The sequence below is a fragment of the Pituophis catenifer genome, unplaced genomic scaffold (assembly GCF_029215685.1).
Source record: "Pituophis catenifer annectens isolate HBS135680 unplaced genomic scaffold, rPitCat1.0.hap2 SCAF_1, whole genome shotgun sequence".
In the NCBI taxonomy this organism is placed as follows: domain Eukaryota; kingdom Metazoa; phylum Chordata; class Lepidosauria; order Squamata; family Colubridae; genus Pituophis; species Pituophis catenifer.
Genome location: NW_027256881.1, coordinates 18,838,927 through 18,851,310, shown reverse-complemented (window position 1 = coordinate 18,851,310; position 12,384 = coordinate 18,838,927). Strand labels below are relative to the sequence as shown.

Sequence of the window (12,384 nt, the reverse complement as noted above, 5' to 3'; positions counted from 1 at the left end):
TATTTGACAATGTGCTATTTTTTTTTTCACAAAGTACTTGAACCAGTAGGTTAATTTTGTATTCTGTCCTTATAGCTCTTTTTCCTTTGCAGTCATATTGTCTTCAGAGTGAGGTGTAACAGAAAATATGTAGAATGACAAGGATTGCTACTTCCTTGAGTAACATCCAGGTTGCAACAGCTACCCTACTCTGTTTTAGAAAACAATGTTTTAGATACATGGTTAAGTAACATCCATGTTGCAACAGGCACTGTGTTTTAGAAAGTAGTGTTTTAGATACATTTTCACTTATCCATTTTTTGCTCCTTAATATTGCCAGTTGTCTGTAGTTTCAGTTCAGGTTATTTATTCAGTATGTTAGGCTGCAACTTTCAATGCAATTTATTCTCAGGAAACTGTCTTTATAGTTCTTAGTTACCTGAATAATGTATTGCATTTTCTATCTTTAAGTAGTTCATACATACTTGACCCCAAGCTTCATCATAGGTGCTTTTTCCTGTGCACAAGTGAAGAGGAAATAGCCCTTAAAAATGGTGCTTGCAATCTATGTTTTTAAGAACTTTAAATGAAAATGTGCTACTTGATGAGTTTTTAATTACTTTTAAAATATTTACCATATTTTTCAGAGTATAAGACGCACTTTTTCCCCCCTAAAAGAGGGTGGAAATGTTGGTGCGTCTTATACACCAAATATAGCCATTTTTGGCCTCCCAAAGCCCCGCCCCACTCGTCCCATTTTTGCAAAAAAACGGGCTCGTTTTTTGCAAAAACAGGGTGCGCAGAGGGTTTAGGAGGCCTGCAGAGTGCTCCTGGGAACGGGGGGAGGGCAAAAACCTTTTTTTTCTTACTTACCTCTTCGGAATCTTGTGCGTCTTATAGTCTGAAAAATACAGTAACTAATAATAAAAAATCACTACATTCAATAACATCTCTCACAAGAGAAGGGGTAGCCACTATTTCAGCAGTTCTGTTTGTTTCCTTTTTGTTTTTAGTGATGTGCTTAATTTTCTACGATCTGGTGACTTGCCTCCAAGAGAAAGAGTGAGGTCTGTTTACAAGGAAGCTCAGTATTATTCCATAGGACCATTGCTAGACAGTCTAGAAGAGCTCCAGCCCCTGAAAGGAGAGAAAGTCCGGCAGGCTTTTCTGGGCTTAATGCCCTATTACAAAGGTAAAATGAGAATTGTGTAGCAATTGTGGTGGTTTATTGACTTCTGCCAAGTCATCATTTTAGAAGATCAGAAATGAAAAACTAAAAAATAATAAATGTTGGGCTAGTTTCTTACACCTCATTTTATTTTATCTCTTCTCTGGTTCTTGCTCATTTTAGTGAATTTAGGGACTTTCCCTTCTTGTATTTAGTCAGGGTATATATCTCAAATATACCCTTTGCTTTCCTGCAGTGTCACGATTCTGGTTTCATCTGATCCCAAAGCCATACCTTAAAACAGCTTAAAGCTCTTTTAGTTTTAAAGTAGTATATTCCCGTTAATGCAGGCAACAAGCCATAGTACCTTTATTGTCCAAACTGATACGTTTAAGTAATTGTTCTGTCAAATGAGTGTAGGGCGTAGAATCAACCCAGCAACTATTGGGTTGGTTCTCTTTAGATTGGAGAAGATCTACGTCTTCCAATGCCAGGGCACTGTCCCCCAAGGACCATTCTGCTTTTGGCAGTGTAATAGTATGAGAATGATCTCAAGTGATGCGGGGAAGAGATGCTGCCTAGGAAATTTCACACAAGAGAGGGAGGAGCCCCCACTGGCTTAATGGGTCAGAGGAAGAAATGTTAGAAGGACCCGGCCTAATTGATCAGACAAGGAAGCTTTATACCTTCAGATGTGCGAGATTCTGTTCATGTTACCTCATAATAAAGTAAAAATAGTTCACCTATTCAAGTTTCCTGTCTGATTTATCTAGGTGGACTAATAGGCAGTACAATTTCAATTCTTTCAAATTAGGCTTTCCCCTTTACCTTGGTAGACTCTGGGTCGATCTTGGTCCTGACACTTGGATTGGTTGAATGACAGCTGGCTGCTACTCATAGTGACAGTGCATAAAATAGGGATAGAGATACAAGCTGGCTTTCACACTGCCACTTCATAGCCTATCATGTGCAGTTTAATCAAGTTTTAGATGTTTACTGCCATAAAAGATGTTTTTAAAAAAATCAATATTAAAAAATATTTAAAAAAATCAACCTTCAGAGCAGCTGACATGTTATGGAGGGTTGCTGTATGATGCAGTTATAGTTTTCCATTCACCACACTGCGCACTTTTGTGTACCTCCTAATAGTTGAGAGTGTGCACAATGTTGCATGCTGTGGTCGAACACCTACTGCACAGGGCAACCCGCCTGCATCTTTGTTAACTGTTAGTAGAGGCTATTTTTAAACACAGGTTTAAAGTTGTTTTGCAAGAAAGCTCAATCCATGTTTAAAAATATTGGAGGTTGGATATAGAGGAAGGAGTTGTGTGATAGATTGGCAACACTCCTTCCTGCTTTGCTTTGCAGCCTTCCCAACACTAAAGTAACTTAGTCCAGGATCATAAGGCTAGAAGGAATCTCAGGTTGCCTAGTCTAAATCCCTACTCAAGCCAGCAACCTTAGATTGTCCCAGTCAAATGGCTGTCCCAGTCTATTTTTGAAAACCTCCAATAATGGAGTTGCTTTGTGTGTACTTTGAATTAAATGTTTTAATGTTTTGTTTACTGTTTTGTATTGTATTGTTTTTATTATTTTAAAATGTTTTTAAGATTTTAATTGTAACATATTTTGAATTATGAGCCACCCATAGTCATTTGCTGAAACGGGTGGCTATCAAATAAACAAATGCTACCCCATTGATTAATTAGCTATTCTATACACACACTCTCAGACACAAATAAGATAAAACCAAACATTAAAATCCAATTACAGGTGGGGTGGGGGTGGGGAGGTGAGATGCGTTGTTACTCATCATCCATCAAGGCTCACCACTTTTCCTATTCCAGCCCATTTTAAAGAGGTAGTTGACTTTTGGATAGAGGGAAGGGAAACAATTGAGTCCCTTGCCTTAATCTGGGCTGTACACAGTCAATAAGGATATCACTATTTGGTAATAGCACACTTGCGGCAGGATAGGGATTGGTGTTGGCAGCAAGGCTTATGCCAGAAATGTCAAACTCAATGCCCGCGGACCGGATTTGGCCCATGGGATGCTTAGATCTGACCTGTGGGGCCAGCCTGGAAAATAGTAAAGGACCAGCTCATGGCTCCTCTGCTAGTGAAAACGGGGCATAGGGGCACCCCATTTTGGCCAGCAGGGTGCTGCAGGAGGCTCTTGCGCCTCGTTTTGGCAGGCAGGGTGCTGCAGGAGGCGTCTGCCCCATCTTTCCCTCCAGCCAGCCCTTGGAGGACAACTACAATGCTGATCTGGCCCTCAAAGAAATCCAGTTTGACACCCCTGGCTTATGCCAACAGTTCCTCATGGGCTCAAGGATAGGTGGATAGCACTTTAAATGAGACACAAGGAAGAGATGAGTTACTAAATGCAGCAAACTCCATTTTAAATTATATGTATGTTGGCAAGATGTGCTAAGGATTTAGATGAGGTGTTAATTTAAAAATCAAGACAGTGGTTTAACTATATAATTATCTTGTTTCTCACCACTACCAGTTGCAAGAGGATTTTGTTTGGAAAGGCGTTCTCACCATATTTCAGTCACTGTTTCTCTTTTGCTTTTTAGAGCATCTAGAGCGAATCATTGAAATAGCTAAGCTGCGGGCAATGCAAAGGAAAGCTCGATTTGCTAAGCTAAAGATCTGCGTCTTCAAAGAAGAGATGCCCATCACGCCCTACGAGTGCCCACTTTTCAACTCCCTCCGTTTTGAGAGGAGTGAAGGGGAAGCCAAGCTTTTTGAGCACCATTGTGAGGTGGATGTGTCCTTTGGGCCATGGGAAGCCGTGGCAGATGTGTACGATCTCCTCCATTGCATTGTGACGGACCTTTCCGACAGGGGCATCACAGTGGACCAACAATGTATTGGGGTGTGTGACAAACACTTGATTAACCATTACTACTGCAAGCGCCCGATCTATGAATTCAAGATCACGTGGTGGTAGGCCCTTAGCACAAGGAGCACGAAAGAGAGCAGGCTGGTGTGTAACCTTGTTTGTGTATTACCAGTCTGGGTTCTGTGAACTGTGGTATTGCTGATATGTGTTGGAATGTGTCTATCTTGCAGGAGAATTTGTCCTCCAAAGCTAGCTGTGGAGCTCACTGGAATTTGCCCTATGCTTCTTGCTTGAAAGAAAAATCCTCCTAAAAGGAAGCATGTTAATGTGGATACTACAGAATAGTCACAGCCATAGATAAGAATGGAGGATCATGTTGCTTACACAGCTTGCAGAGGTGTTTAAAGGGCTCTTATACACAGCTGACCTCCACTATCCAACTGCCTCACTTGCTTTGCACTGCTTTGCAAAAAATGGGTCTTGCTGGGGTGAAATATTATAAAGGATTCTTTTTGTAGAGACTCAGTTGGCTTGTTGATGTAGCCACCTGGTGGCAGAAGTAGATAGCAGCACTTTATTTTGTATAACTTCCATTTCTGCTGCTCATGATTTCATTGTTACAACCTTTAGAACAAAAGAATGAAGTATCTCTGAATACTGAGATGATTTTTTTTAGAAGAAAATGGCTGAAAAATTCCTTAAGTCTGTGTTTAAAGTTACTGTTTTAACTATAATTCTGTGCTGGGATATGTATAGATCTGTTGAAGATTAATTTATTTCCATCTTCCTGCTAAGGAATGATAATTTCATCTGTTGGATGTCTCATGGTTTCTTAAAAGCTATCTAGATTGCATTTCTTCATAAAAAATGAAAAGAAATGATTACGAAAATGAATTGTGCCTGCTCTTGAACACCAACAGCTTTACCTGTTTTTAAATACATGTTTCCTTGCAGAGATGGGTCTGCAATTTATTTTCTGAACCTGAGCCAATCACACTAGTTTATGTCCTGATATAAGGGTTAGGTGAACTACTGTTGTAGTACTGTTTTGGATCAGTGCGTTGCACTAATTCAGCCCATCACAGTTTACTCAAAGGTGATAGTTAAACTGTGGCTTAGCAGAATGTATAATTTCAGTAAAAGTAAGATATATTAGGTTGACCCAAATTAAGATGGATGAGCTAGCAACATATAGCATCACTTTCTTTTTGATTGAAACAAAAAAGTCTCACATTGTTCTTATGGTATTCAACTGGACCAATAGTTGCCATCCTTTTGGAGATCTATTAGACAACCTATTAACTGTTGGGTCATCTTTTGAGAGAAAGGTAGTGCACTCTGATGTAACCAGAATGAACAGTAAATTTCCCCATCTGATTTGTGTTCTCCTCCTTTGCTGTTTCCTGATATTTGGGCATCTTTTGACAGTAATATCCCCCCTTTCTTTCCGCATGGCATAATTAGGCTGACCATATTTATTTTATCCCCATGTTGGACGTTCCCACCACCATCATTATCTCAAGAGTACATGATATGACTGCATGGATGCTACAACAGCCAGAAATTTGGAACGAAGACTGGTAATGTGGTGGAACCATTGGAGGCATTGGAGGGCCCCCCTCTAAGGGGAGTGAGGAGACATTTCAATTTAGAATCTGGAGAAGGAAATGTCTGAAGTCAAACCTTTAGGTCTGTAGTTGCTATTTCCCAAGGGAAAGAAGACAGTTTGGCGAGATTCTTGTAATATAGGTGATCAACAATAAACTACTTGGGCCTATTCACAGGTGATTCCAATTGCTTTCGCCTGACAGGTATAAACAATGGGTAAATTTTAATTCCACAGGAGTAATAGGGCCCACATATTTTACACACCCCTTAATTTAGCAGATTTGAGATATCTTTATTCAAAAATTATTCTGGTATAATGCACCATTTGGTCTTAACTGAAGGCCACAAACAGGAGAATTTTAGTAGTGTATAGAAGACAGATGGTGGAAGAATCCTTTCAGAGAACCATGGTGGAGGAAAATATAGTGGCTGAAGAATTTTCAGAAAAAGGAATAATTAAACCTTGGAAAAATGTGCTTTTCGGTTTCTTGAATCCTGATGTTCATCAAATATTTGATGAGTCCCCATCAAACATACGTATTCCCATCAGGTTTTTCTTTCCTGACATTTTTATTGTTTGTTACTGTGGGTGACTGCCAGTTGCTAATTGCAAGGGCTCCTATGCAGTGCATAGTTGTTGAGCAGAGATTCAACAGGGTATCAGCAACAGCACAAGTAGCAAATACATGAGACCTATGTGGCTTATGGTTAGGGATTAGCATGCTAGCTACCTATCTTGCCTAGAATCAGTTTGCTGGGAGATTAATGATCTTCTGATGTATCGGGCCACCCAGGTAGTTGGTGTAACAACCCTAGGTAGCTGCTGGCCAATGTAGAAATCTAAAATTTGTCAAGAATCTTAGTATACTTATTAAAATTTCTGGTACCACAATCAATGCAGTGTTTAGAGATGGGATGCTATACATTGCTACAATTAGGAATTATTCAGAAAAACGTGTTCCTCAAATTATTTAGGCTGCAAACCTAAAAGCACAGAATCAACAATGTAGAATGCTTACTTTTGAAAACACAGAATTATTATTTTCCTACAACTACGTTAATTTGTGAATTTAAAGCCTCTCCTCACTTTGCCTTTCAATACAAATAAATTAATGTGCATAAAAATATAATCTGGATATAAACGCTTTATATAAATAATGTGTAATCCTTAATGTATTACACCAATTTTATAATTTCTGTTATGATTATTCTTTAGACACTTAAATCATTTTAGTCAGATGCGTTTGTACCTTAAGATCTTTTTGTGCAGTCCAAGGATGAAATCTACTTACCTTCCTTACCGGTTTGGAAGCACAGGCCCCACGTGCGTGCGCGTCACATGCGCGCACACCCCTGCGCATGCGCAAAACCTGTAATGACACCCGGGCAGCGATTACTACCGGATCGCCGAACTATAGGGAAAAATCGCTACCAGATTGGGCGATCCGGTCCGATCCGGGAGCATTTCACCCCTGGTGCAGTCCTATATATAAATGCGGGTTTCAATACATGTGTATAAAATTGCAGCCAAAATGCCATCTGGAAGAAAAATGAGTGAAATGTAATTGGAATGTGGATCTTGCTCTTTATGTCAAAATGGCAAACAATGCTAAAACAAAATGTGATTCCCCCCAAACTCCTCATGTGTAAACTGTATTGAAATATGTTGTGTCAGTATTGTGCAATAAATTATCTCACTACCTAATCTTAACTTGCAGTGATCTTTTTAAATCTGACAAAGTGATAAACACTGGAATTAAAATAATCTGCCTGGTACTACATTTTAAAGCCAACATTCTTGGGACAGAATTGGAAGAATAAAGTCATGCAGTACAGTTATGGCAAGAGCCAGCCAGTGATTTGATGTCCATAAATGTGTATATAGGAGAGAGGGGAGATGTAAAGAATATTCTTGATGTTCCCCAAGACCAGAAGAAGGGCTTCATGAAATAACTGTTTAAGCGAGCCAAAACAGATAATCCTTGGTTAATGATGGTATTACCAGCATCTGTCACTAAGCGATGCAGTCATAAAATGTGATATATGCAATCGTGTTGACTTACAACAGCAGTTCTTGCAGTTGCAGTAAGTGAATCCTGCATGAATGTTAAGCACAATGTCATGCAATTGCCATTTGCAACCTGCCAGCTTCCCCATTGACTTTGTCTGAAACCAGCAGTGAAGGTCACAAATAGTAGTCACATGACTGTGGGACACTGACCATTGCAACTGTGAGCCAAATTGCAATCACGGAGACACATGGCTGTAAAGTGGAGGACCTGTTGTAATTCTAGTTCAGCACTGCCATGCCTTTGAATAGTCTTTGAACAAGTGATACTTAAGCAAGGCTTACCTGTATTCTTAAATTGAAAAGTTTAGCTTTAAAAACATATGAGACACATACAGGAGGTATTTAACAACAGCTGTATTCGGGTTCAGTATATTTTTAAAGTGCATCCAATAGATGTTCACACTGAAGTAAGTCTCTTAGGTTTAAGGAGACTTACTTTCAGAAAAATAAATGCAGTCTAAATCCATACGCAGAATTCTTCTAAGTCTTACATAAAGCTTTATGTAAAGATAGGACACACTCAGGGTACTTTAATTCAAGAGCTAAAAATCATAGCGGCTGTGTTCATATAACACTTAAGTGTCTAGGCTACAACTGGTTTGCAAGAAATGTTGCTGAAATGTGTTGCCACATATTGAAGATAACATAAAGCCTTCATGATTATTTGTCTGTAGATAGCAACTATATGGAGCATGGAGGAGTATGGAGGATAAAATTGAAAGGGCAGGAAAAACCAAAGGTACAAGTACAGATTAGGTGAAACCTGGCTCAAAAACAGTAACGGAGAGAGAGACCTTGGACTCCTAGTGGACAACCACTTAAACATGACTCAGCAGTGTGCGGGAGCCGCCAAAAATGCTAATATAATCCTTGGTTGTGTAAACAGTCATAGAATCAAAATCACATGAAGCGTTAGTACCACTTTATAAATCCTTAGTAAGACCACACCTGGAATACTGCATCCAGTTTTGGTTACCACATTACAAAAAAGATGTTGAGACTTTGGAAAAAGTGCAAAGAAGAGCAACTAAGATGATTAAAGGCCTGAAGGCTAAAAACGTATGAAGTACAGTTGCAGGATTTGGGTTTGGCTAGTCTAGAGAAAAGGACTAGGGTGGACATGAGAGCAGTATTCCAGTATTTGAGAGGCTGCCACAAAGAGGAAGGAGTCCATTTATTTTCCAAAGCACCAGAGGGCAAGTCAAGAAACAATGGATGGAAACTAATCAAGGAGAGAAGCAACCTGGAATTAAGGAGAAACTTCCTATCTGTGAGGACAATCAGTGGAACAGCTTGCCTTCAGAAATTGTCAGTGCTTCATCACTGGAGGTTTTTAAGAAAAGACTACTGGACAGCCATCTGTCTGAAATGGTATAGGCCAGGGTCTCCTGCTTGAGCAGGGGGCTGGACTAGAAGACCTCCAAGGTCCCTTCCTGCTCTAGTCTGATTGATTGAAAATTATGTCCTGTTACCTTCCTGAAGAACTAAAAACCAAACAGATGAACTAAATCATCTTTGTATGATTTAGCAAAGATACTTTAATAACCTCACAACTCCAAAAATACCTGCTTTCATGAACCAATTTAATTGGATTTTGGCTAAATTACGGGACTGAATTTTTGAATGAATTGACAGGAGCTGTGCTGGCAACTAGATGGGAGTGTATAAAGGAGAATATTTGTAGCTCATGGTTAAAATGGGAGGTCTTTCAGGCTCTCTGAGCTTGCTTGTTGTCTTGCAGATGTTTCATTACCCAAATTAGGTAACATCATCAGCACTATCTGTAGTAAGGAGTGTGGTTTGCTGTCAGTTTATATTCTAATGATTTTCCCTATTAGTGTTGGTGGGAGTGGTCTTAGAGATTCTTTGGTTGAGCTGTTGGCTGTTGGCTTCTTTGGCAGTTTCTTGATTGGGGTATTGTTTACTTGATTGCTGGTCTGATGTTAATCCTGGAATTAATCCAGTAGTGAAATCCAATTTTTTTTTTACTACCGGCTCTGTGGGCGTGGCTTGATGGGCATGGTGTGGCTTGGTGGGCATGGCAGGGGAAGGATATTGCAAAATCACCATTCCCACCCCACTCCAGGGAAAGGATACTGCAAAATCCCCATTCCTTCCCCACTCTGGGGCCAGCCAGAGGTGGCATTTATCAGTTCTCCGAACTGCTCAAAATTTCCGCTACCGGTTTTCCAGAACCTGCTGGATTTCACCCCTGAATTAATCTATGCTGATCAGGGTGCTGATTGCTGATGGACAGGTGTTTGGGTTTTTTTTGTTCCCTTTTTGGCTGGTTGATTGTTTCTTTTGTGTAGTAGTCTATAGATGTTGTTAATGTCTATATGTCTATGGATGACTAATTTGTGCGGCAAGCTTCTAGAAATTCCCTGGCATTTTTGAACCTGGCTTGATCTAGGATGGTTACATTTTCCCAATTGAAATTATGGTTAAGTCTATATGTTGTGAAATTAATGACTGAGAATCTCCATAGACATTTAACAGTCAGAAGATACGATAAAAATTTATCTGTTAAAGTGTCTATGGAGATTCTCAGTCAACCAGGTCATGGTTGTCCCAAAGGTGCTTTTTAAAGAACTTTCTGTTTTGTTTTTTTAAGATGTTTCGCTTCTTGGATGAGAAGTGAAACGTCTTGAAAGAAAAACCAGAAAGTCCAGTTGCCTCTTGAAAAAGTACCTTTGGGACATCTGACTGTTAGTTGGTGTTCATAGATGTGTTCTGGAATGGCCCAACCAAAGAATCTCTAAGACCACCCATACCCACACTGACAGGGCAAGCCACTAGAATATAAAGTGACGGCCGCAAATCACACTCCTCCACTGTTCTCATAACTGTTGCAGGAGGGGCCCAATGTCTTTTCCTAATTAAATTAGCAATAAATTTGCTTCTCTAATCTTCGTGAGCTGGAATGAGAACAGGGAGATAATCTAACCTGCATATGTGATATAAAACCTTGGCAGTTGGCTTAGACTAGAGCTGTGATGGCGAATGTATGGCACGTGTGCCACAGCTGGCACGCAGAGCCCTCTCTGTGGGCATGCAAGGCGTCGCCCAGCTCAGCTCCACTGTGCATGTGCGCGCACCTCCCACTGGCCAGCTAAATTTTGGGATGCGCAGGGGGTGGGGTGCATCCGGGAGACGCGCATACATGCGCAGGGGGTAGGGGACTCGTGGGTGGGAGCAGCACGTGTGTCTCAGAAGTGCAGATATGGGCCTGTTTCTGGCCTCCGGAGCCCGGGGGAGGCCGTTTCCACCCTCCCGGAGGCTTGGGGAAAACCTCTGCAGCCTGGGGAGGGCAAAAATGGGCCTACTGGAAGTACTGGAAGTGTGGAAAAGGGCCCATTTCCGGCCTCCAGAGCCTGGGGGAGACTGTTTCCACCCTCCCGGAGGCTCAAACAAAACCTCCGGAGCCTGGGGAGGGTGAAAATGCCCCCCCCGCCCCAGCATGATGCAGTTTGCTAAAATTTTTGAATCCCATCCGCACGCATACGTGGGGGGTCATGTGCACATACGTGGGCGGGGGGCATGTGCACAAGTGCGGGACGCACACATTGCATTATAGGTCCCGGCTTGCGCGCTTCTGGCACACAAAGAGAAAAAGGTTAGTCATCACTGGACTAGAGTGTCCCTCAGGATTGCATTGTTCAATAGACCCTTCATGAAATCCTTGAATTAGCTCTGCTGAACAATGGGCATTGTCTTTATTATGCATTGAACAATCATATCTCTACATTTTGAATACCACTTTGATGACTTCTAAATGTTATATCTAAAGTACTTTGTATTTGTGTGGTATCTGTATGTGTGCTTCTAAGTCAGTCTTAACTTCTCGCAACTGTCTGGACAAGTCCCTGCAATCTTCTTGGCAAGATTTCAGAAGTAATTTGCCTTTGTCTGCTTTCCTAGGCTGAGAGTAACTGGTCACCCAGCTGGCTTTGTGTTTCATGGTCTCCTGGTTTCTAGCCTGATGCCTTAACTAACCAAACTAGATGGATCTGAACTACTACAGTGCTTACATAGCGAACTGGAAACCATCTAAAAAGATGCCTCTCAGCATGAAAAAATGATGTTTACTAACATTTAGGCAGGCATAACTGGACCTTATATAGGTGTGGGATAAGGACATAAACATTTGGCGCAGGGATTGTTAAATTCATTTCTAAATAACTGTATTTGAGTCCATTCATCTACTGTATTTTTAATAATGGTAAGAAATCTCTCATGTTGGGATGGGTGTGGACTGATTAAACTCTGTCCTTCCGTTGCACCAACTGGAACTTTAAAGCATAAGGAATGGGAGAAGTTTGGCTACAACTGATCTCAAGTAAAACAAAACAAGACAGAAAAAACAACACATTTGTGTATTTCTAAGAGCAGACGCTATGGTCCAGAAAGATATTTTTATTGCATACAGTAATAATCCTTTTAATATCTTTATTATTGCTCCTCGATTAAGACGTCCCAAACTATTGTACACTGTCCTTTTTCAGTTTTTTTTTTTGGTATTATTTTTATTTTATTTATCTTTATTTATTTATTTGTCAAGCATATATAAGATAACAGGTAAAAGTATAAGCATAATTTGAATACATGAAAAGAGTTAAGAGTAAAAAGGAATATTAGGACAGAGACGGTCTATACAGCCAAAATAAATTTAGAAAACAAGTTAATAAAGCTCAGATACAGATTAAC

General features: G+C 40.4%; 1 protein-coding gene across 1 annotated transcript in view; it reads left to right on the top strand.

Annotated features, from left to right (window-relative positions):
- Window positions 1-12,384, top strand: part of RABGEF1 (RAB guanine nucleotide exchange factor 1) — a 56,986-nt gene that overhangs the window by 7,909 nt on the left and 36,693 nt on the right. Inside the window, exons 4-7 of the mRNA XM_070931968.1 lie at window positions 993-1,171; window positions 3,730-4,102; window positions 5,810-5,822; window positions 11,599-11,605. Of these exons, the coding sequence (XP_070788069.1) occupies window positions 993-1,171; window positions 3,730-4,102; window positions 5,810-5,822; window positions 11,599-11,605 (572 nt within the window). The remainder of the gene's footprint in view (window positions 1-992; window positions 1,172-3,729; window positions 4,103-5,809; window positions 5,823-11,598; window positions 11,606-12,384) is intronic.